This window comes from Scyliorhinus torazame, chromosome 13 (assembly GCF_047496885.1).
Source record: "Scyliorhinus torazame isolate Kashiwa2021f chromosome 13, sScyTor2.1, whole genome shotgun sequence".
Classification (NCBI taxonomy): Eukaryota; Metazoa; Chordata; class Chondrichthyes; order Carcharhiniformes; family Scyliorhinidae; genus Scyliorhinus; species Scyliorhinus torazame.
In genome coordinates, this window is record NC_092719.1 from 179,694,890 (window position 1) to 179,718,197 (window position 23,308).

A 23,308-nucleotide genomic window follows, 5' to 3' on the forward strand; every position below is an offset into this window, starting at 1 on the left:
GAGTGAAAAATAATCAAAGACAAATATGGAAAATCAACAGACATCACACAGAGCACAACATCTAGTCTGGCACCCCTTGGTTCTCAGGCATTGGTTAATTCTATGTGGGTATTCCAGAATTAAGAAAACAGTGCGACAAGCGTTGACTCATTTCTAGAAATGAGATTATTAAGGGGAAGCCACTGCAGTTCATGTGTCTGGGAATGATTTGATTTGTCTGAATTCTAGCCCGTCCCGTGTTTCTTTCCGGCATCGCCATTAAAAGCGTCTTGCCAAATTTCTGCAATGATGCAAGGGCACTTTTGGCAGCAAGTAAACTGTTAAGTTCATCCGACAGTTTAACTTTGGACTGTTCTGAATTCAGAGACAAAGAGGTTTTCTGCAAACCATGAAACAGGGTTACAGAATTCTATTACTTAGATCTCTAAGCATTGACATTTAATGGTAGGGAATTTGTCGCAAAGAATTGTGGAATACAACGTTCTTTTTGATTTGAGGATTTAAGCTTTCGTTATGCCTTCCAAAATCCTCCCTCGTCAACCTTTTTCCAGTTCAGATGGCAGCAGGAACAGAAAGCTACTCCAGATTACTTCCAGGTACCTTCTCATCATTTTCTGGGAACCAGTCCCCTGGGAGACGAATGGACCCATGTAACGATGGGCAGGCATTTTGTAACAACATTTAAATGTGGGAAATGTAGCTTCTGCCATATTCTTCAAATGCAGAGCACAGGGGCTGTCTGTTACGTGTTTGGTGCTCAAGAGTTGGCGGCTGAGTCCTCAGCGCATAAAGCCTGTAAAAGAGCAGGTCCCAACATCAGGAGAAACTATGCTATGGATTATTCACTGACTGTCTGTGTGTCGACTCACGTGAGGCCTGGAAAACCTCTTCACTCAGTCTGTCTGCCATGTGTAATTGACTACAAGGCCGGAACAGGAGCCAGCAAGAGGGATGCAGTATCTCCCGTGTATCCTACAGGAGCAGCACCCTAACCAAGATGAAGGTGGCTCCCTCTTACTTTGTTTCACATTGCCATGGGAAAGAGGCCAAAGAATGCCATTTTTGAGATCAGGTTACAGGCTACTCTACAAATCAATGAATATCACAGGCAGACAGACAGCAGTTTTGTATGGCTTTCAGAGACAAGAGGCTGCCTGTGGCTTTGTGAACTACCGCAGCCAGATGCAGGAGACAGACGGACTCTAGCTGGTGAGACACATCCTGTAGCCTTCTACAGATTCCAGGAGATTCATCCTGGCATAGCAGGGGGTATGGAAACCCATCATTACAGGTTATATTGCTGGTGGTGGATTTAAGGAACTCTCTGAAAAATGAAGAAAGCTGTAGCAATGGCCACTCAAAATTATTAAGCAGCGAAACAGGAATATGGGGACCATTTGGAAGCTGGGAGCAACTGTAGATTGTTTCATAAGAGGACTGTAATTCAGTGGAGAGTGTGATTGTGTTAAGCATAAAAGGGAAACATTCCTTTTTGTATTTTAAAGTATAGTTGCCTACTAAAAGGAAAGTGCAGTCTGTAGCGTTTTTAACTATTTGTTACAGTAAATGTTTTAAAATGTGAAATCTTGAAATCCTTTCATCTACTACCTGGATGTTTGAAGTTTTTCTTATAAATGTTATAGATCTCCACCGAGATCGTAATAGAAGTCTTTCTGCTATTCCTGTAAAATCACTATAGCACTCTAGTTTCACGTATGCAGAAATAAGAGAAGAAAAGCTTTGAAAATTGCCATCTACACAATGAGTTGGAATGAGCCATTGGTATCATCAGTGGGTATGGTTACTACCGAGAACCATTAGCCTTTGTTTCTACAACGCAAGCCAGACAAGGAAATTGATTCACAATTTCAATGGTTATTTGATGTCAGTGGGACAAAATGGTTAACTTTTCTAAAACTTTACTTGATATCATAATATATTTAGTTATCGCAACTTATGTGCCATTTTTAAGGTTTTATCACTGTGGAGGTCCTCTTAGATTCTTTGATCTAGCTCCTTGATATAGTTTCCCGTATGGTTAACGTAAAAAGCTATCCTTGTCAGTTCATCCTCTGGGACATATTAAACTCACCGCCCAATAGAACTGTTGACTTAATTTCAATATATTCTGCAAGAGATAAGCCTCTCTTGTTAGACTGAGGTGAATCATTTACTTTGTAACTGCATTGCAAAACTCTATGCATGAAATTTGCTCGTTTTAGGTTTTCCTTTAAAGCTCCAATGTTAACAGCTAATAAACATTTCTATTCAGTTACAAAAGCAGAGCAGCAGATTGTCCCGAGCTTCTTCCAACTATGTTGCTGTTTGTGGACCTCGCTGTGCCCAAGCTGGCTTCCTAAGGCAGAATTTGTCAGATGGCGGGATCTCGCTTCCCGGAAAGTCGGCAGGCAGCCCTCGAATGAGTGTTAAGTGGCTTCACCTGCCCATCACTCAGGAGGAAGACCTGCCTTAGAGGGTAGCCAGCCAATCTGCTTGGCCGGCAGCCCTCCAGTCTGCAGCGAGAGCACTGCAGTGGATAGAAGAAAGTCAGGAGGAGGCCTGACCCTAAGTTCAAGTACCAGAGGCCTAGCTAAAGGGTGCCATGGCAGCTTGCAAGGATGGTAGGGAAGGCCTAGGGGGGTACGCAGGGGTGGTCAGGGTCGCACGGTGAGGTGGGGGGGGGGGGGAAATCTGGAAGTCACAGGGCTGTAAGTGGGGGGCACCCAATTTCAGAAAGGGACTTCTGATGTAGGTGTGGTAAACCACTATTGTATTGTACTGTTGTACTATCACATGCCTGGGCTTGTCCCTGCTGGGTCCGAACCACTGTAGTATATAACCTGCGTATTGTGGTAAACTGCCACTGTATTATATGTAATGTGGAAGACTACTACCTGCTGGCTCCGCCTACCCCCGGGCTCGGTATAAAGGTGGCTAGTCTCCGTCGCTGCCTCAGTTCGGGATCCAAGGCCAGGAGGCTTTCTGTTTAGTTTATTAAAGCCTCAGTTACGTTCACCACTCGTCATGTGTTCATTGATGGAACATCAATTTAATACCGTAAACATCTAATATGAATTTGTCACTCAAGCCTGATCGCCTAGAGCTGGACCCACAGGCAGCCGACATCACTGCAACATTCGAGCACTGGCTAAACTGCTTCGAAGCGTACCTCGGATCTATCACCGAAGACTTCACCGACCTCCAAAAGAAGCAGATCCTCCACGCATGGGTGAGCCCGCAAGTCTTTCTTCTCATCAGAGACACCACCTCGTATACGGAGGCGATAATGCTGCTGAAGGGACACTATGTAAAGTCTGTAAACGAAGTGTATGCTAGGCACCTACTTGCCACGAGACGACAACGCCCTGGGGAATCACTAGCAGAATTGCTTGCGTGCCTTGCGAGTACTCTGCCGGGACTGTGACTGTCAGGCAGTATCGGCTACCCAACACGCGGAGCTGTTGGTCAGGGGCGCTTATGTCGCAGACATGAAATCAAACTACATCCTAGAAGAGGGTACACTCGGCCTCCCAGAGACAGTGCAGCTCTCAAACTCACTGGTGGTGGCCTTCCAGAACATGGAGGCCAACACTTCCGACCGCTCGGCACCCTCGTGGACCTCGTGGGCACCGCCACCATCCGACTCGAGTGCAGCGCAAGCCTGTGCCGCGCAGCAGCCCGCCAGCGCCGGAGGCCCAAAGAGCCAGGGTAAGCATCCCAGACAACGCTGCCCTGCACAGAACGTGACTTGCTGTGGGAGGAAGGGCCACTTTGCGAAAGCCTGCCAGGCCCGATCGCTCCCGAATACTCCTAGGCCGAGCAGCGCTGCCTGCTGCCTGTCAGGGCCACCCCCTGCTGCCACGCCACCCGCCATGTGCGACCCATGAGCGCTGCCATCTATGCCGCGATCTTCGATTTCGCCCACCACGTGCGACCCATGGGGGCCGCCATCTTTGACGCCATCTTGCACTCCACCCGCCACACGCAAACCACTGGGGCCGCCATCTTTGACGCCATCCCCGATACCACCCGCCACGCGCGACCCAAGGGAGCCACCATCTTGGGACCACTCCGCAACCTCCCGGGAGCCCTGCTCACCCGGTCGTACGCTGGCCGCCGCTACCTCCAACCGGCCTACCTATCACCTTCCGAAGCTCGCTTCCAGCACACTCGACCAGTCTCGGCCTCATCACCTCACAAAATCTACGATGACCGACCAGATCAACGGGCACGAGACAACCTGCCTTTTCGACTCCGGGAGCACAGACAGCTTCATACACCCAGATACCGTAAGGCGCTGCTCCCTCCCAATTTTACCTGCGACCCAGAAAATCTCCCTGGCTTCCGGATCACATTCAGCAGCAATCCGGGGCTACTGTGTCGCGACCCTTACCGTACAAGGCGTAGAGTACATTAACTTTAAACTCTACGTCCTTCCCCATCTCTGCGCTGCCCTATTACTGGGGCTCGACTTCCAGTGCCACCTCCAAAGCGTTACTTTAAAGTTCGGCGGACCCCTGCCCCCCCTCACCGTCTGTAGCCTCGCCACCCTTAAGGTCGCCCCACCCTCGCTCTTCGCTAACCTCACCCCAGACAGTAAGCCCGTCGCTACTAGGAGCAGGTGATACAGTGCCCTGGTACGACCTTTATCAGGTCGGAGGTCCAGCGACTCCTGCGAGAGGGGATCATTGAGGTTAGTACCAGCCCCTGGAGAGCCCAAGTTGTGGTCGTCAAGACTTGGGAGAAGCACCGGATGGTCATCGACTACAGTCAGACCATCAACTGGTACACGCAGCTCGATGCGTACCCCCTCCCCCGCATATCTGACATGGTCAATCAGATTGCGCACTATCGAGTTGTTTTTCGGCCTTCTCTCTCAGAGATTCAATCTTCCTGGCAGCCAACAAATTGAGGCTGGGTGAAAAACAGCCTTTGGGTGACCATTACTTAGCCATTTAAGGGCCCCAATGGGGGAAAGGGCGAGTTCCCATCCAAGGCCTTGCCTGTCCCAGGGTAAAATCACTGTGTGGTCAGAGCAGGTTGGAACTGAGAGGGAATCCCACCCCTTCAATTTGATACTCTCTCCTCACCCTTAAAATCCTGCTGGAGCGGGAGCCTGTAATTTTGGCCTATATTAAAAACGACTGCATTTCAATAAGTGCACCATTTGCTATAAAACTCATTGGGAAGTCCTAAGATGACAAATGGTGCTTTACAAATGTAAATCGTGCTCTGCCTCGAACTGGTAGAAGGAAGATCAGTGGATTGGCTTGTCTTCCACCAGCCTATCTTTCTACCTCCCCCGGGAAAGCCCTTACAATTAATAATGATGTCAGGGCAGTAGAATGATATTTTTTTCACTGAACTGTTATGGCAGCTGTTGTCAATCTGTATAATACAATTTTGTTAATATACTACCGAATGGTCCATTAAATTCACAAGCCTGTGCTATTGATCCACAACTTTCTCCTTGTAATAAAAATCCTGAACGATGACCTCCATTGTGATTATACTTCACAAACTTGCTACACCAGCAGGCTCCCTAATCAATGTGGGGTCGTCTTCTTTGCTGCACAGAATTACATCTGTTTCATGTGGAGTATTCAGCAGGTAGAACAAATTCACAGTAGTTTTCTGCATCACCCTCATTGGCCTCATTATTGTAAAGTGCTTCGGGAAGTTGTGAGCGAAAAGGACTACATAATTACGAGTTAATCCTACTTTGGTAAAAGTGCTCTACCTTCCTTGTCAAGATGGAGGAAAACCTGTCAGAACAACAGAAACTCCTGGTTTTGCTAACAGAATTGAAGCAAACAGTTTGAATAGTTTATTCTCTTGCCTAAAACTATGGACATTTGTCAGCCACGAAAACCAGTTACAGTAGGAGCAACATTTTTCTTTATAGACTGTGCTTTCTAAGTTATTTCTGTGCTTATGGCGATTTCCACATTCTCATGAAAATCACTGATGCACCACTGTGGGAAAAAGCCATTGATTTCCTACATTAGAACCAAAGTAAGTATGAACGGCTGTCATTGAATTACAATGATATGCAGACATCTTAACAAAACTCACATTGCACTGATAAAGCTGCCTGCTCCCATAACTCTGCAGCCAGTTGCTTACTAAAAACCTCCAAAGGGGTCTGGTGCCATGTAAACATAGCAGAGATATACCGTATCTCGTTAATTCCCACTTTCTCTTCAAGATGCTTTAAATTAAGTGCACAAAGTATTAGAACTATAGAATTTTTACAATGCAGAAGAACGCCATTCAGCCCATCGAGTCTACACTGCCTCACAGAGCCAGGGACCCAGGTCTGATTCCGGTCTTGGGTGACTGCCTGTGTGGAGTTTGCACATTCTCCACGTGTCTTTGTGGGTTTCCTCCAGGAGCCCCAGTTTCCTCCCACAGTCCAAAGATGTGCAGGGGGATTGGCCATGCTAAATTGCCCCTTAGTGTCCAAAGATATGCATACCAGGTGGATTAGTTGGGGTCAATCCACTGGGTTATGGGGATGGGGAAGGGGAGTGGAGCTAGGTAGAGTGCTCTTTCAGATGGCCGGTGCAGACTCGATTGGCTGAATGGCCTCCTTCTGCACAGTAGGGATTCTATGGATATGGAATCTATATTTGTTTAATCTTTGAATTTTTTAAAAGAGATTCAGAATCTGTTACATTACAAAGAGAAGATGCTTCAAACTTATTTTTTTCTAAGAGGATAAAGAGAAGCTGAAAACAGCATCTTTTAAAATGTCCTTACCCCATATCTGCTTCTCTTACCTTCATTCATTTTTGTATTGCAGCATATGCTAACCAATTCACAGAAACTTACTTCAGTCTGACCGAAGAAATTCCCACCCTGTCTGTAGCCACAGACCAACAGCAGTGGTGGAAATATCTTTGAATTAAAGCCTGTACTTCCACTATCATTTGGGAACAATTGCTGCGTGTTCATTGAGAGCATTTAATCAATGTGAAGTAGCCAATAAGGCCAAGGAAATACTGGAATGTATTGTCAGAATGTTAAGACTATGGAATTCATTTTGACCACAACAGAGAGCCTTTCCATCATGGTGAAAATAGTGGACAAGTCTGAAAGTTGCAAGTTCTAGCCCTGAACACAGTACTTCCCAATTTTGTGGGAATAGTTCTTGCTTTGTAGAAGTGCAGCTCATGGGGGCAGCTGTCCATTTAAATCATCAGCTGCCTCCACTCCACTCAAGTCAGATACTGGTAGCTCAGGAGTATGTGCAGAGTAGATCTGGTAAAAGCAGGTCTGAACTTTCTGAATTTCTTTGGAAAGTTACGGTACACATTTGGAGAGGTATGGTAAGATACCGCTTTGGATCTGGTCCCAGAACACCTTTGCTGAAGGGCAGGTGCCCTTTGGGGGAGTTAAGGTACCCTTTTGAATTTCTAAAAGTAGGCTTGAATGTGCATAAAAAGTGCATTAACTGTCAAGCTTATTGGAACTGTCAACAAACTAGTCAAAATCAACTGTCAAGAGGACCTGTAAGAAGTGTCAAGAGGTGTTCTCAAAAGCAAAGGGAGCTGTCAAGCTATCAAGGCTTTAAAGTCTTGCCCTTTAAACATTTGAAAAAGATATCTAGTGTTTTTTTAAAAATCAATGCTTGCTTTTTCATTCTGTTGATATTAGTCTGTGGGCTTCCATTACTAGATTACTGCTGCATAATAGATTTGTCAACCATCCATTATCACAGTAGGGTGCCTGCCATATCACAGTTTGATTGACAGCTGCTGGGATTAAACAATTGAATTAAATATTTATTGTCCTAAGACTTTATGTAGTTGCAGGAATGCAAATGTAGTAAATGTTTTTTTATGAATGAGAGTGTTTTCTTCAATAGACTGAAGTCTGCAAAAGACAATTTGAACTTTATTTTGTAAAAATTAATTTTATCTCATCTCTGAATGGGTCTAAATTCTTTCCGTGGGGGATACTGGGTGAGTTAACATGGGAGATGTAAGGGCAAAGGGTGGTAGATGGGGGACATGTGTTGGCATGATTTGGCACCATGAGGGCTTAGGGGTTATAAAGAGCCATGTGCAGTGGGTACAAAGGCATTGGTTGGAATGGAGGATATGAGGGACCTAGGGGGTGGCTATGGGTTATGAGTTGGCAAAAATGGGGCATGGGGAGTATTTGGGGGGAATGAGGGGGTGAAGGTTGAGAGCTGGAGGGATGTCTTTTGTTTAAATTATTGGACACAATGCCAAGGAGGGCCTTCCACCCAGCTCACCTCCATACCTGGCTTCCTCCACATTACCTCTCGGGTGGCTCACACTAACTTCCAATATAGCACACCCACGCCACCCCAGACTGAAAGTCTGACACTCAGATAACCATTTTCAAAAGTGGGGTTTGTGGAGCCGAGTATTCTCTCACTCTGCACAGCCAACCATGGATGAAATTCAGGCCTACCTGGACTGTTTTACAATTAAACCTTGAAGAGATCATTGGTGGATCTTCATTGGGAATAGTGTGTGGCACTTGGCTCCCTCCCTTCAAGAGAACATTGATACATTGGAGAAGGCTCCGAGAACAAGGATATTCAAATTGTAAGTTAGGTAAAATTGTACCGATACAAGTGCCAAAGCAAATGAGAATAGGCAGATGTTAAGCATAATCATAAATAATGAGCCAAATGGTTAATTTAATAACAGCAGATTTCTAGAGCTCAGTTTATATTAGGCAAATCATGAAATAACATTTTCCTCAGAAGATTATGGATGATCCATATTCTTAATTCTTGGGCAGCTGAAATTTATCTGGAGTTTGAATTCAAACCTTAATCAAACCAAGGAACCCAAAATGTTATCAATTATATATCTCTTCTGAAATGATTAGCAACAAATTAAATTCAGGCACCTTAAATTAGTTCAATGAATTAATGAGCAATGATAAGTGTATTAGCATACTAACAAGAATTTGCATTTATATAGCATCTTTAACATAGTAAAACATCCAAGGCACTTCACAGCAGCATAAACAAACAAAAATTAATACGGAGCCAAAGAAGGAGATGGTAGGCTAGATAGTCAAGTATTTGGTCAAAGAGAGAAAGTTCCGGAAATACTCAGAAGGTCAGGCAGCAGATGCAAGGAGAGAAATGGAGTCAATGATGCACTATCAATTACGACGAGACGAGAGTAGAGAGTAATCGAGGCTTTATTAAGCAGAGATGTGTTGCCTCCTGCAGCTGCTGCCGAAACGGCTGCAGCTCAGAGAGCCCACACATTTATACTCCGCCGACTGGGCGGAGAAAATAGGCAGGGATCTACCCCCGTACCTGTAGTACAGGAGCCTTACCGTATTAACTCTCATATACGTATTATACAAACAGTGGTGACTACCATAGTCAACAAACTGGATTTTACAGCCATTCCTGCGAGCAGAATCTTCCAGCCCAAACAACGGGAAACCCCGTTAACAGCGGTGGGACCAGGTCAAGAAGTGGAAGTGATGGTGGCAATGGACACGGAGAAGCGTTTGATCGGGTTAAATAGACGTATCTGCTTAAGGTGTTGGGTCGGTTTTGGGGGGGATGGCATTGCCGAGCTTGTTGGATTACTACTGGGCGGCAAACATTACTACTGGGGAGCAAACGTTGCAATGACTAGGAAATGGGTGGTGGAGGAGCAATCAGTTTGGGGGTGGATGGAGGCACTGAGGGTTTGGAACCAGCGTCGACAGCACTTTGGTTTTGAAGGCATGTCGCTGTGGTCGCCGATTTGCAACAATCATAGGTTTGCGCCGGCGAGGTTGGATGAGAGGTACCGGGGGTGGCGACAGGTGGGGATAGAGTACTTCAGTGTTCTTTTCATGGGAGAAAAGTTTGTGGATCTGGAAGGGTTCAAGGAGACATACCCGTTACCAAAGAGGAATAGGTTCAGGTATCTGCAGGTTAGGAACTCTGTTGGAGGGTGTAGGTCTGGAGGGGAATGGGGGCTGGCGATGGAGGCGGTTGCGATTGAGGTCATGGAGGGATTTGGAGACAAGGATGAGAAATAAGAATCTCAAAACCAATAACAACTTGCATTTATATAGTGCTTTTAACAAAGTAAAATGCTCCATGGCACTTCACAGACCTTTTATCTAACAATGTTTGTCACATAGGCAGGTATCTGGACAAGAAGAGCTCACCACTTCCTTCTCAAGGGCAATTAGAGATGGGCAATAAATGCTCACCTAGCCAGTGATGCCTACATCCCGAATGAATTAAAAATAAAAGGGCAGGTGACCTAAAGCTTGGTCAAAGAGGTATGTTTTGTGGAATGCCTTATCAAGGAGGAAAGGAGTTGAGAGGCAGGTGTTATATTCCTTGCCTTTTCCTCCAAGATAGCCAGATATGTAGAGAAATGAAAATGAAAATCACTTATTGTCACAAGTAGGCTTCAAATTAAGTTACTGTGAAAAGCCCCTAGTCGCCACATTCCGGTGCCTGTTCAGGGAGGCTGGTACGGGAATTGAACCATGCTGTTGGCCTGCCTTGGTCTGCTTTCAAAGCCAGCGATTTAGCCCTGTGCTAAACAGCCTGGTGTTGACAAAGAATATCAAAATAGGAAGTTTGAATCAAAACAAATGTATTTTACACTACTAAACTTGATTAGGTTTGCACGCTTTACTGAGTAACAGATACTAAACTAATAATACTGAATCTGCAGTACAGTAATCAATATTCCATCTAACTATTAAACTACACTATCACTTGACCTTGTGCTATATCTCTACAATGAATTCTCACTCTGCTCTCATCAGCTTCTCATCATGTTCTCCCAGAATTCCTAGAGGTGCTGCCTTATATACAATACCTTAGTAACACTGTCTAGTGTTTGATTTACACATTGTGTCTGATGTTAACCCTTTACTACACTTGTACTATACATATCATTACAGCAGGGTGGTTTAGCAAAGGAATTTGAGCTGAAGGCCTTGGCATCTGAAGGCCCAACTGCCTCAGTGGGGTGGAGGAAACTGAGATTGTTCCAGGAGCCAGAATTGGAGAAACACTGAGATTTTGGGGAGTTGTGCAGCGGGAGGTGTTTGCAGAGAAAGGAAGGGGTGAGACTGTGGCGCGATAAAAAAAAAGGATAAGAACTTTAAATTTGAGGCATTGCTGATCTGGAGCCAAATTTGAGGCATTGCTGATCTGAAGCCAATGTACGGAGTGAACTTAGAGCCAATTAGGATTTGGGCATAAGACTTATGGATGTGCTGAAAACATTTGAAGGATGGAAAATTGGAGGCTGGTCAGGATCATAGAATCCCTACAGTGCAGAAGTAGGCCATTTGACCCATCGGGTCTGCACTGGCCATCCGAAAGAGCACTCTACCTTGGCCCACTCCCCACCCTATCCCCATAACCCCGGAACCTAACCTGCGCATCCCTGGACACCAAGGGGCAATTTAGCATGGCCAATCCACCTAACCTGCACATGTTTGGACTGTGGGAGGAAACCGGAGCACCCCGGAGGAAACCCACGTAGACACGGGAAGAACATACAAACTCCGACAGCAAAGCTGGCATTGAACCCGGGTCCCTGGTTCTGTGTTTGCAACAGTGCAAACCACTGTGTCACCGTGCCACCCATAACAATGGAGAGCATTGGAATAGTTGAATCTGGAGGAATAAACGATGATGAACAAAATATTTCTCTAAGCTTAAGCCAGCATGTTGAGTCAAACATTACAAAATAGTTATGAAATGATTGACTGTGTTTGTAAATGTCAACATTTTAGGCAAAATTAACTTTTTGAACGATAGTAACAATTTCCTTATGGCAACTAAACTTTAAAATACTCACTTGATTTAATATTCTGGCTAAAATTATTTCCCCTTTAATTGAAATACAGGGCAGGATTTTGGGTCAGGATCCCAATATTGGGTCAAATGGGGGTCACAACCACACACAGTGAGGGAATCACCATGCAGTGATTTTTCTCAAATTGTCCTCTTAGGGCCAAAGGAACAGCCGCCTGCTTTTTCAGGTGAGAGAGAGAGAGGGAGAGAGGGCGCACTTCCTTCATTCATTAGAACCCTTCCACAATTCAGTCACTGGCGCCAGCTGAAGCCAGGTAGGTGGAAAGGGCCTCAAAGTATGTGCCCCCGGCCTACTGCCAGGAGCCGCCAGGAGGCAGTTGGCCTCACCCACTATGACAAAGTTAGAAATGCATGTCCCTTTAAGAGTAAACCAGGTCTTGTTTCAGAGTGAATTGAGAGCAGCTGATGCTCATTGAAGCTTATACTTAAGAGCTGGGTTTCCCCTCATTTGGGGTTTGCCTCTGGATAGGGAGAGGATTGAGCAGAAACCAGTGTGTGTACTGAACTGCAATATCACAATAAAGCCTTTGTGAATCATCAGGATATCTTCTGCTGCCAAACTTGGTAAATGGAGATTCACCAGTAAAACACTCTATGCCTTGTGGGGACTGGAGTCAATAGCCCCTACTTTGCCGTTAACTAGCTTCAATTGAGTATCCTACTGACCCGTCCTGCCTTCAAAAAAATAGTCTGGGGCGGAATGGCGCTGACAAATGCTGGCTGGTGCATGAATCTCCAAGCTCTCCCGCCTCCATACTCCCCCCTCATCTGCGAATGAAAGTCCTATCCAGTGTGATGATGTCATGGTTGTGTTGTAATTCACCGACTGACCACTAGGAGTCTCATGTACTAGTGAGACTTAGTAATAAGTGAATGATAGAGTCAGGTGACCTTAGACTGACTGCAGAGCTTGGAGAGAGGTTGCTTGTGCATGATCATACTGTTATTCATCTGTTGTTTTGTATATTGTTCATCCACAGCTAATGTTAATAAATTGTTTATAGCTTTAGCTACAAGTGGTCTTGTAATATGAATCAGGCCATCTGACAAGAATGTCACATGGTACCAGGGTTGGATGGAGCCTGCCATGAGGTCCACAGAGATTTGAAGATTTTGCAGACTGCCAGAATTAACAGCAACTGGCGTGTGTTTTAAAAGCAATTTAATCTGTTTTTTACTGCAGTAAAGGGGTTTCCTCTGGGTGCTCTGGTCTCCTCCCACAAGTCCCAAAAGACGTGCTGTTAAGAACATCACATCCAGGATTTCTATTTAATCTTATAACTATATTAATACTTTCTCCTGTACATGTTTATATTTTAAACTTGCATGCTGGTAAGTCAATGTACATTATCTTGGCAGTGAATTCTCCAGTGGTTTAGGATGCAAGGATTTATCTGTCTCTAAGACAACTTTTGTTAAATATCCAGACTTGTCAGAGAATAAAAAGCTGTTTGAAAATGATTTCATGCCAAAGTGTGAAATTGTTCACATTATCATGTTGACTTTCCAGCTGGTATGTTAGTGGGTTTGATGTTTTTGTCCTGCAGATATTTGGGAAGTTTGATTGGCTTGAAATTTCTAATCTGCAGTGTTTCAGAGTGTAAAATAATGTGAACATTAATGCTCTCATGTTTTTCCTTTAGATATTTAATCAAAAAGTCACATTTAACAGTAATCCTGCTTGTTTCTATATTCATCAATATTCTGGATCAAAGGCTGGGATTTTGCAGAGCCTTTGGGGGCAGGCCAGAGGCAGGAAGGCTGGCAAAGTGGCAAGGGAAGGTATCGGGTGACAACCCTGACAACCTCTTATGCCATATGATTCTTTTCAGTAGAGCGAAAGATAGCCCACCCACCGGAGCTCAACTGAGCTAGGCTATCTTCTGCTGCCTAACTTGGTAAATGGCCATTCACCAGTAAAACACACTATGCCTTGTAGGGACAGTCAATAGGCCTTACTTGGCCATTAACTAGCTTTAATTGAATATCCTGCTGACCCCTTTCCTGCCTTCAAGGAAATAGGCTGGAGCGGAATGGTGCTGACAAATGCTGGCTGCCACATGAATCTCCATGCTCTTGCCATGTGGAAAGACTGCAAGGTAAATCCTGGCAGCCTCCAAGTGGGCTCCTCGGGGGTCCCTACTTTTTGGATACTCTTGACCAACAAAGGCCTCCTCCCCTGACAATAATTGGACCCCTGTGGCATCAGCACCACCTGGCCTCAGCAGCGACTAGCCAAGACCTACCTGACTGGCCCTGGTGCCCCCAGACCTCACTTACCTGTCTGAGGGTACGTGTTCAGCCATGCATCCTCTGCTGCAGAGCAGTGGTCATCATTGCAGGAGCACTGTTGATGTTGCTGGCCCTCAGATTGGGCAGCTCTTGTTGATGGCCGCCTTGTTGACAGCAACCACTTGATTGGCTGCCGCTTGTAAAATGTATCCCTCCTATCCACTGATGCAGGGTTTCAACCCACTAACCACCACTCCTCTTCCCCACCCATCCCGCAAAACAACCCCTTTCAACCCTGGTTGCAAAATCTTGACTAAAGTTTTTATCTGTAGCATTCAGTGCCGTGCACATTTCTTTCTTTTTTAACTGGACAAATGTTACTTAATAGACTGTATCTATTAGCAGTTGAACAATTATGTTTCAGCCTGGCACTTTGGATCACATCCCATCGAGATTGGTGAGGTGACAGTTTACGCAATCATCTACAGACTAACTGAATTTTATATAATCCTGAGCAGTGTTAGTACTGACCCCGGGTCCATGGTGCTAGCAAAATAGCACCCTATCTAGGCCCACACCCCTGCCCTATCCCCACAACCCCACCTAACCTATGCATCTTTTGATGCTAAAATTGCCGCTTCGTGTCCAAGGATGTGCAGGTTAGATGAGGTGGTGGGGATAGGGTGGGGGAGCGGACCAAGATGAGGTGCTCTTTCAGAGGGTTGTTGCAGACAAGACTGGCCGAACGGCCTCCTTCTGCACTGTAGGGATTGTAGTCTATGAAAAATAGCGGCCACAGAATGATGGTGTGGAAAATCCTATAGCAAAGCAGGATTGTTCATTTAGCCCAAATGTCATCCAAACTTTTTTGAGTTGATTTAACCTGAAATTGCTCCCTTTAATCTTGTGTTCATTAAAGCTTTCGATTGCTGCACATTTTCACATTTCTTGTGGTATGAGATACTTGGTGGACTGTAAAAGTAGAGGGTAATAAAATCAAGGTCTTTGTTTATTGTATCATTTTTAATAATAATCCTCTTTCCATCATTTCTACTTGAAAGGTTTAGGTTTTGCCAATTGACTTAAGGCTTCACTCTCATTATTCAACTGAAGTGTGTTGGGGAATTAAATGCTACGGTGCTTACGTAACATTGTCTTTTGACCTTGGAACACGTGTTCAAGTCCAGCCTGGACTCAGGAAAGGAGGTCACATTCTTTTGCTGGCAATTAGGATCTTATCCAATTATGTCACTGGGAATTTAGTAAAGTACAATGTGGGCATACCAAATGTTTTGATTGCACTCATTTGATCTGTTAATAATGCCCAGCAGCACTGATGTAGTTTTTTCTCTTCCAAGTCTGGATTCTGTCTGGAGAGAGTGTTTTGAGCTGTGGGTTGGATTATAGGAGTGATGAATTAAGCGGACCTTAATGCTGGCATCGTTCATCATGCTTACAGCTGTATATTGGATTTCGCTGGCTTCTCACTTGAAGAATTCACCTCACCTTTTTAGTTTCATCCTATTTTCTGTCTCCCTTATCAGCCACAGAGCAATAGCTTGGATTGCTCTACCTTTCCCACATGTTGAAATGTGCCTGCTGTATCTCCTCAATGATCATCCAATCATTCTTTGTTCCGCTGGCTTTGGTTCCATTTTAGATCTCCTCTCACCCCATTAAAGTTTCTAATTTTGATCTATTTTAAATTGTTCCCTGTTCTGCTTCATTACTTATCTAAAACTTCTGACTCAATAATAACTCTTACCCAAGGGTTCCCCCATAAACATTTGGTCTCTGTGGGCCATCCCATTTCACAGTACCAGGTTGGCAATGCTGCCTTCCTCGCTGGACCGAGAACATACTGGTCAGGGAAGTTCTTAATGAAATTCAGAAATTCCTTCCTCTCATTTTCCCTTTACGCTAACATTATCCCAATTGATATAAAGTCGCCAATATCACAACTAGTTTTTGCGCATCTCTGATTTCCCTATGAATTTGCTCCTCTATTTCTCTAAATAGTTGGGAGATCAATGGAATATCCCCAGTAGTGTGATCATATATTTCTTTTCAATTCCCAAAAAATGGATTCTGTCCATAAAAGCAAATTACTGTGGATGCTGTAATGCAGATTCTGCCCATGTTATCTTGAGGATATTGTTTCTTCCCAATACTACAATGTCTTTCCTCATACTGCCACCCCACTTCTTTTTCTCCTTCTCTATCTTTTCAGAACACTTTGGGGTAAATTTTCCTGCAGCGGGAATTATCGTGGGTGGATGGAAAATTTGGCAGACCATTGAAAGGTCCGTTGACCTCAGGCAGGAAGTTCTGGTCTCGGAGCTGGAAAATCCCACCCCTTGTAACCATGAATATTAAGCACCCAGTCCTTACAATTTTTAAGCCAGGCTTCCTTTACTGCTACTACATCATATTCCCATGGACATATTTCTGTGTGTAGCTCACCAACCCTATTCACCACACTTTGTTTACATACATATGTTCTAAATCTAAAGTCTTCCTAGTCTTCTGGTCCTTAGTCTCCTGGTCCTATCTAATATAGTATTACTTCTTCCTTTAGTAATGTCCAATGCTCACTACTTTATGCATCATCTTCCACTTACGGACGTCTACATGCTGATGACCACCCCCTTCCAATTTGGTTTAAACTCTCCCTCACCACATGAGTGAACCTCTTCAGGACATTGGTCCCAGCCTGTTGAGGGCAACCCTTCCCTTTCAAAAAGGTGCCTTGTGCCCCAGAATTGGGTCCCAATGCTTCTCAGTCTGAAGCTCTCCCTCTTGCACCATGCCTCAAGACACATTGATCATCCTATCTCTATGTGGCACTGGAAATAATCCAGAGAGCCTACTTTTTAACTTTCTCCCTAGCTCCTGGAAGTTTGACTGTGGGACCTCAATACCCACCTGTGTCATTGCTACTGATGTGCACCACAATTTATGGCTCACTCTCCTCCTGTAGAATAATCTGTTATTAAGGCAATAGACCATAGGGGACTTGGGATGAAGGTTACAGAAATGACTGTCTATCCCCTTAACTATGGAATCTCCCAGAACGACTGCATTTCTGCTCTTTGTTGTTCCTTCCTGTGCAGTCCCTGGTCAATTAGGACCATGGTCTGAACTGCACTCCATCAAGGGGTTGTTACTCCCAACATTCTCAAATGCGGACTGCCAGTTTAAGCATGAAACCCACCTCAAAGACCCTTAAACCTCCCTCGTCCCACTCATTTGGGTGACCGTGCGGTCTACTATCCTGAACATTCTCTGGGCTGGAATCTCCGGTTTCCCAGCCATGTATTTCTTGGTGGCGCGAAGGGATCCTGACTTCCCACAGTTTGTCAATGGGATTTCCCATTGAAGCCACCCCACACTGCTGGGAAACCTGGGTGCGGGGGTGCGCTGCTGGCAGGAAAAGTGAATTGCAATGGCTATGGAATTCCGGCCTCTGTCCAAGTCCGGAACCTTTGCCAAAACCACTTCATGAATTGATCCAGAAAACGTGGCCTTCCCTATGGTCTGCGGTGTCTCCAGCTGTCCTTCAAGCTCGGAGACTATGAGCAGGTGCTCCAGCTGTTGCCGACAGTCCCCACACGTGTGGCACCTAAGACAGATGAAGTGTTCTGAAGTTCCCAAATGGCGCAGGGAACAGATCTCCGCTGCCCATGCATGATCTTAAAAAATTATATTCCCTCTCTTGGAATGCAGTTAGTACCTCGTCCAAACAATTAATTTTAATTAATGCCTCTAGACCTATTCTGCGTTCAATATTTATTAATAACTTATACTCACTCCAATTCAATGTTTTTAAGTTTCCAGCTGCTAGGTTAGACCAAGGCGCTAATTTAAAGAGGTGGGAGGGGGAAAGAGAGAAAAAGAAATGTTCACCTACCAATTACTTACCTGGCTTCCAGTGATGCAATGCTTTGATTTTTGATGATGATTTGTATTGTTGCTGTTGTAAAAATCCCACCTCAACCCACTCCAATAATAATCAACACCTTTTAGCATTCACGTGGAGGGGAAAAAAAGACCCAAGTGGAGAGAAAGCAAAAAAAAACTCAGCCTCGAGGGAGTCGGAAGGAACCCAATCCTCCCCAAGGTAAAGAAATTTGCCCAGGCCTTCGCAGGTTAAAGACATGCTGGATTTTCCGAATCTGCGGTTATGACCCCAGCACCAATGCTCCTTCCGGTGGGGGGCTAGCAGCCGCGCCACTTAAAGCCCCCGGCTTTACCTGCTAATGTAGAAGCAGAATGGCCGGGTCCATGGCTGCGAACGGCGGCCGTGCCGTACAACATGGCAAATACTGACCCCTGTAACCCCCTTGTCACCACCGGACCACCTCCCACCACTCCCCCAGCCCCCGTCGATGCCCCTCCTGCCAGCGGAACGCCCCCCCCCCCAACTGTGGCGGCGCTGGACACAGTCCGCAACCACCACGCCAGGTTCACGAAAGGTGAGAGGACACGTGTCCTGCGCCTTCAGCAAGTCGGCCCATCGGGGCAGAGCATCGGGGGAGGTCCTCAGGTGACGTCCTGAGGCAGTCCCACCGGCATGGTACGCCATTTTTCAGGGGACGGAGCATCCGAAAAACGGTGCCCCCCCCCCCCCCCCCCCCCGCCCCGCCCGATTTTGAACTCTCCAGGATCTCCCAAGTATTCCAATGATTGGAGCACAAGATACCATCACTTCTACCATGCCATCTATCTCGCGCTCAGGCAGACAAAACCTAGACCCTAGCTGGGGGGGGGGGGGGGACCCAGCAAGCTCAGCCACCTCCAATCCCTCACAACAAGCATCGAGAACAGGATAACAAAAGGACCAGTGATCGCTGGGCCCAACCGACCCCTGGCTTTGAAGACAGAATACGTTGTGCTCCGTCAAAACTGATGCACCCAGCCTCTAAATCAGGATTACCAAAGCACAGCAGCCAATCCTTTGAACTCAATCAGGAACTTGCCTCCTGCTTCTCGACAAGGGTCCAGGCTTAGGGACACATCCTGCCCGGCCCACACTCTCCTGCACCACAGGACAGACGACACACCATGCAACAGGAGTTTGACAACACGAGGGCAGGCCCTCACCAGGAAAATGCTCTTTCAAGTGCAAGAACCTTTTCGTACCCCTCCACCATTCTCATAAAAGTACCCCGCAATTCTTCAAAATGAGCCTCAAAGACCTGAACCTCAAGCCAAGATCCTCAGCCAAGACCACACCTTCTATGACGGCCATCATCCAGATGTACGCAGCACCATCGAGGCGAGAGCCCGCTCAACAGGAACTGCGTCACCCCGGCTCACTCTAACCGCCATGAACAAGTAAGGATTTTAACATGTTATCTTGGCTCTTCCTCACAGAAATACTGGTCAGGAACTTCCTGGGACATAGTACCCCCAAAACGAAAGTTGACAATAAAGCATGCAGCAGGATAAAATGCTGGATTGGCGGATGAGTGGAGCGGAGTTTACAGAAACACGCCCACTCCTGTGCTCACATTTCATGAATACCCCCCCGCCCCCCCCCCCCCCAAATAAATGTTTTTTTTTAATTACTGTCTTTTAGTAAATGGAACCTGCTGTCCTTAGCTATACACCTGTCCTATGTATGACTGGCAAGCCAATCAGTTATAGGGATGATCACTAAGTAGCAGATTTGCCAGTGACATACATGCTGAGTGCATGGAAATAATCTGTGTCAGTCACACACGTACATTGTGACAACTATTTACAACAACTGGATATCTGAATGCAGAATATGGACTGCAGGGGGAAATACTTCTGCCACTCATTAATATTTTTCAGGATTCAAACATCTCCAGGTTTGCATTTCACATTATCTGCCCTTTCCAATTTTGGTCTGTCCTGTACACATTATTGCTGGGGGACCCTCCTGCCCTGTTTACAAAATAATGCAATAATAAATACGTGATGTTCAAGGCAGCCTCTTTCATTCACTTGGAACCAGGAGGATGAGCAGCTCTCACCCAACATAACTGTTCTTTATCCCCGTTATCTTGGCAAAGGGATTCCCAGTGTCCACCGACTGGCATTGGGAAAAAGCCGCCGGTCTATTCTGAGATTTCAAATAAAATATTTAATGGGCGCGTCCATCTATGGATGTACATATATTTTTCACATTCCCGGGCGCTGTTTTTCTGGAATCCCCACATTACAATGAAGCGTTTGCAGGTCGGATGGAAGGCAGCTGGGCCTAACTCGTGGAGCTAAATCCAAACATGCCCACCTGTGGCCGGCAGCAGTAAGTGGTGCGGCCACGGGCTGGCTTTGGGTCCGCTCTGAGCGCCCGCAGCCCGCAGTGGCGGGAGCTGGCTGTGTGTGTGTGTGTGAATGAAGCCACTCTGCCCCTTCCTTACCTCACCCACACCCCCATCTCTGCCGCCGTTCCTCGGATCGCCGTTCAGCTCAATGTTTTCCGACTCCATCGTGTTACACCACTCTTCTCCAGAAACAAGGGAAGTTATGTCAAGTGCAGGAAGGTGCTCGGCGCCCGCAATGTAACTCTCGATGTGTGACTGTAGTACAGTATTCCAGCGGTCTCACAGGATGAGGGCGTCCCCCCGGACTAACTGGCCAAGCAGCACTGACATCTACACTGGAGGGGAACTCCACCTAGTGGGATCATGTCGACCAGAAGCTTTCAGTTCACTGTTTGAGTTTTAATTGTAAAGTCCACTTAACTGCTCGGTTCCTCAAATTAGACAGCCTCTTAATGTGCATTTTTGTGAAGTTAGTGAATCTTTTTAAAAAAGATTTTTAAAATTATTCTCCTCATTTTAATCAAAAACACAACAAAAGATAACCAACAATAACAAATGCAGGATCAATCCCCCAACCATTATCCCCTTCAACATACAAACCCAAGTGAATCTTAACCCGCTGTACATTTCAACAATGTACTTATAGAATCATAGAATCATAGAAGTTTACAGCATGGAAACAGGCCCTACCAGTCCATGCCGCCCAGTTTTTACCATTAAGCTAGTCCCAGTTGGCTTTATGAGTTTCAGGGCCCTCCCCTGATTGATGCACAATCAATACTCTCGAGACAAAGAGGAGTCATATCTAATCGGCTTTAATCAGCTAGAACTGTACCCAGCAGCGATGATACAGAAAGTGAAGGCTGCTGGGACGGCATTGGTTCCTATACCCCACCTCTCAGGGCGGGGCTATGTGCATTAGCCAATGGTAGACCCCTAGGTCTAGCCAATGGTCATTCACCTCTCAGGTACTGCAATACCTGGTATTACCACACAGATGTTCCCAGGTAAGCTTTGCACTATAATTGCTGGGAAACGTAAACGTCCGGTGGGCAATTGCCCTGCACTGGGAACCATCTGAAAAAATTATTTAAATTACAAACCTTAGGGGCGGCATGGTGGCACAGTGGTTAGCACTGCTGCCTCATGCTGCGGAGGACCCTGGTTCGATCCCGGCCCCGGGTCACTGTCTGTGTGGAGTTTGCACATTTTCCTCCTGTTTGCCTGGGTCTCACCCCCACAAGCCAAAGATGTGCAAGTTAATTGGATTTGCCACGCTAATTTGTCCCTTAATTGGAATATTTTTTTAAATGACAAACTTTGGATGGTTTTGACTGGTTTACATCAATAGTTCCCAGAAAAAGTTAGAAGGATTCAAGCTGCTTCTGCGTAACTACAGTACAGATCCACCCGGACCCCTCACTGGACTGCTCTCACGGGACTCCCCTCACACTCTCAAATGCCCAGGAGACATCCCCCACTTTCTAACTACCCCACAACTGGACTCTCCCAATGCCCACCATCCCCCCAATGGGGCACAGCCCCCCATGCCTCAACCAGCCCCATCATGGGACTCCCCAACCCCCTTACTTCCCCTTCATGGAAAATCTCCCCCATGGGGACGCTTCCCCACCACTGCACCCCCATCGAGACCCCACCTGCTGGGCCCGACTGCCAGCCTCCCCCAAACCCCGTGCCATTGCCAGGACTGGCTCACCCCACCCACCCCCAAAACTCAAACAGAAACACCCCCCAAGTGTCAACCCTACCCCTCATGCCTCCCTCACCCACCTCACTGCTGCCATGTCCGACTCTTAACACTCCCCCCACCAAAGTCCAATTTGACACAACACGCACACACTCTCTGCCCCCTCCTAAGGCCCAACTCGCATTACCCCAACAGGCCCGAACTGACCCCCCCCCCCCCCCCCCCCCCCCCACACACACACAAAAAGGGCCCAACCCAACCTGAAAACCCCCAGGGCCCAACCCAACCAGACCAAACGCAACCCGATGCCGCCCCCCCTTCCCCCAGGGCCCGACCACGTGATATATCCAGCTACCATTCCCAGTACATTCTGCTGATCAATTTTCATGCCATCTATTACCTCTATCACCTCCCGCCAAACAATAGTTTAGCAGCATCCTGGGTAGGACGGTGACACAGTGGTTAGCACTGCTGCCTCACAGCGCCAGGGACCCAGGTTCGATTGCGATCTCAGGTTGCTGTCTGTGTGGAGCTTGCACCATCTCCCCATGTCTGCATGGGTTTCCTCCGGTGCTCCTTTTTTCTCGTACAGCCCCAAAATGTTCAGGTTAGGTGGATTGGCCATACCAAATTGCCCCAAAGTGTCCAAAAGATAGGTGGGGTTAGAGGGATAGGGTCTAGGTAGGGTGGTCTTTCGGAGGATTGGTGCAGACTCGATGAGCCAAATAGCCTTCTTCTGCACTGTAGGGATTCTATGAATCCTCTTCCTTAGTAAACACCAATACAAAGTGCTTATTAAGTATTCTAGCCTCGTCCTGTGCCTCCATGCTGGAGCAGCCTATTTGTCCCTAATAGCCACTAAACTGCCTGCTATTACTCACCTTTTATATGTCTGTAGAAGATTTTGGGGTTGTTTTTTATGATAAATGCCATTCTATTCTCATATTATCTTTTTGCCAGTCTTACCTTTCCTCTTCACTTCCTGTCTCAGTTGATTGTAATTTAGCCTGGTTCTTGTTGAAGAATTCACCTGACATACACCATACACTCTTTGGTTTGGTTGCCTCTACTTTCCCTCATTTGGAATGCAATAGCCTGTACTTGAAACACCTCCTCCTTAAAGATTGTTCATCATTCTGTTACAGTTTTTCCTGCCAAATTTTGGTTACATTTTATCCCGGTTAGATTCATTTAGATCCCGTTGAAATTAGTTCTCTTCCAATTTAG

At 46.2% G+C, this 23,308-nt stretch overlaps 1 protein-coding gene across 1 annotated transcript in view; it reads right to left on the reverse strand.

The window, feature by feature from the left end:
- Positions 1–20,750, reverse strand: part of ninj1 (ninjurin 1) — a 46,735-nt gene extending 25,985 nt beyond the window's left edge. The window contains exon 1 of the mRNA XM_072472510.1: positions 20,470–20,750. Coding sequence (XP_072328611.1) covers positions 20,470–20,538 — 69 coding nt within the window. The 5' untranslated portion in view covers positions 20,539–20,750. The remainder of the gene's footprint in view (positions 1–20,469) is intronic.
- Positions 20,751–23,308: the final 2,558 nt, after the last annotated feature.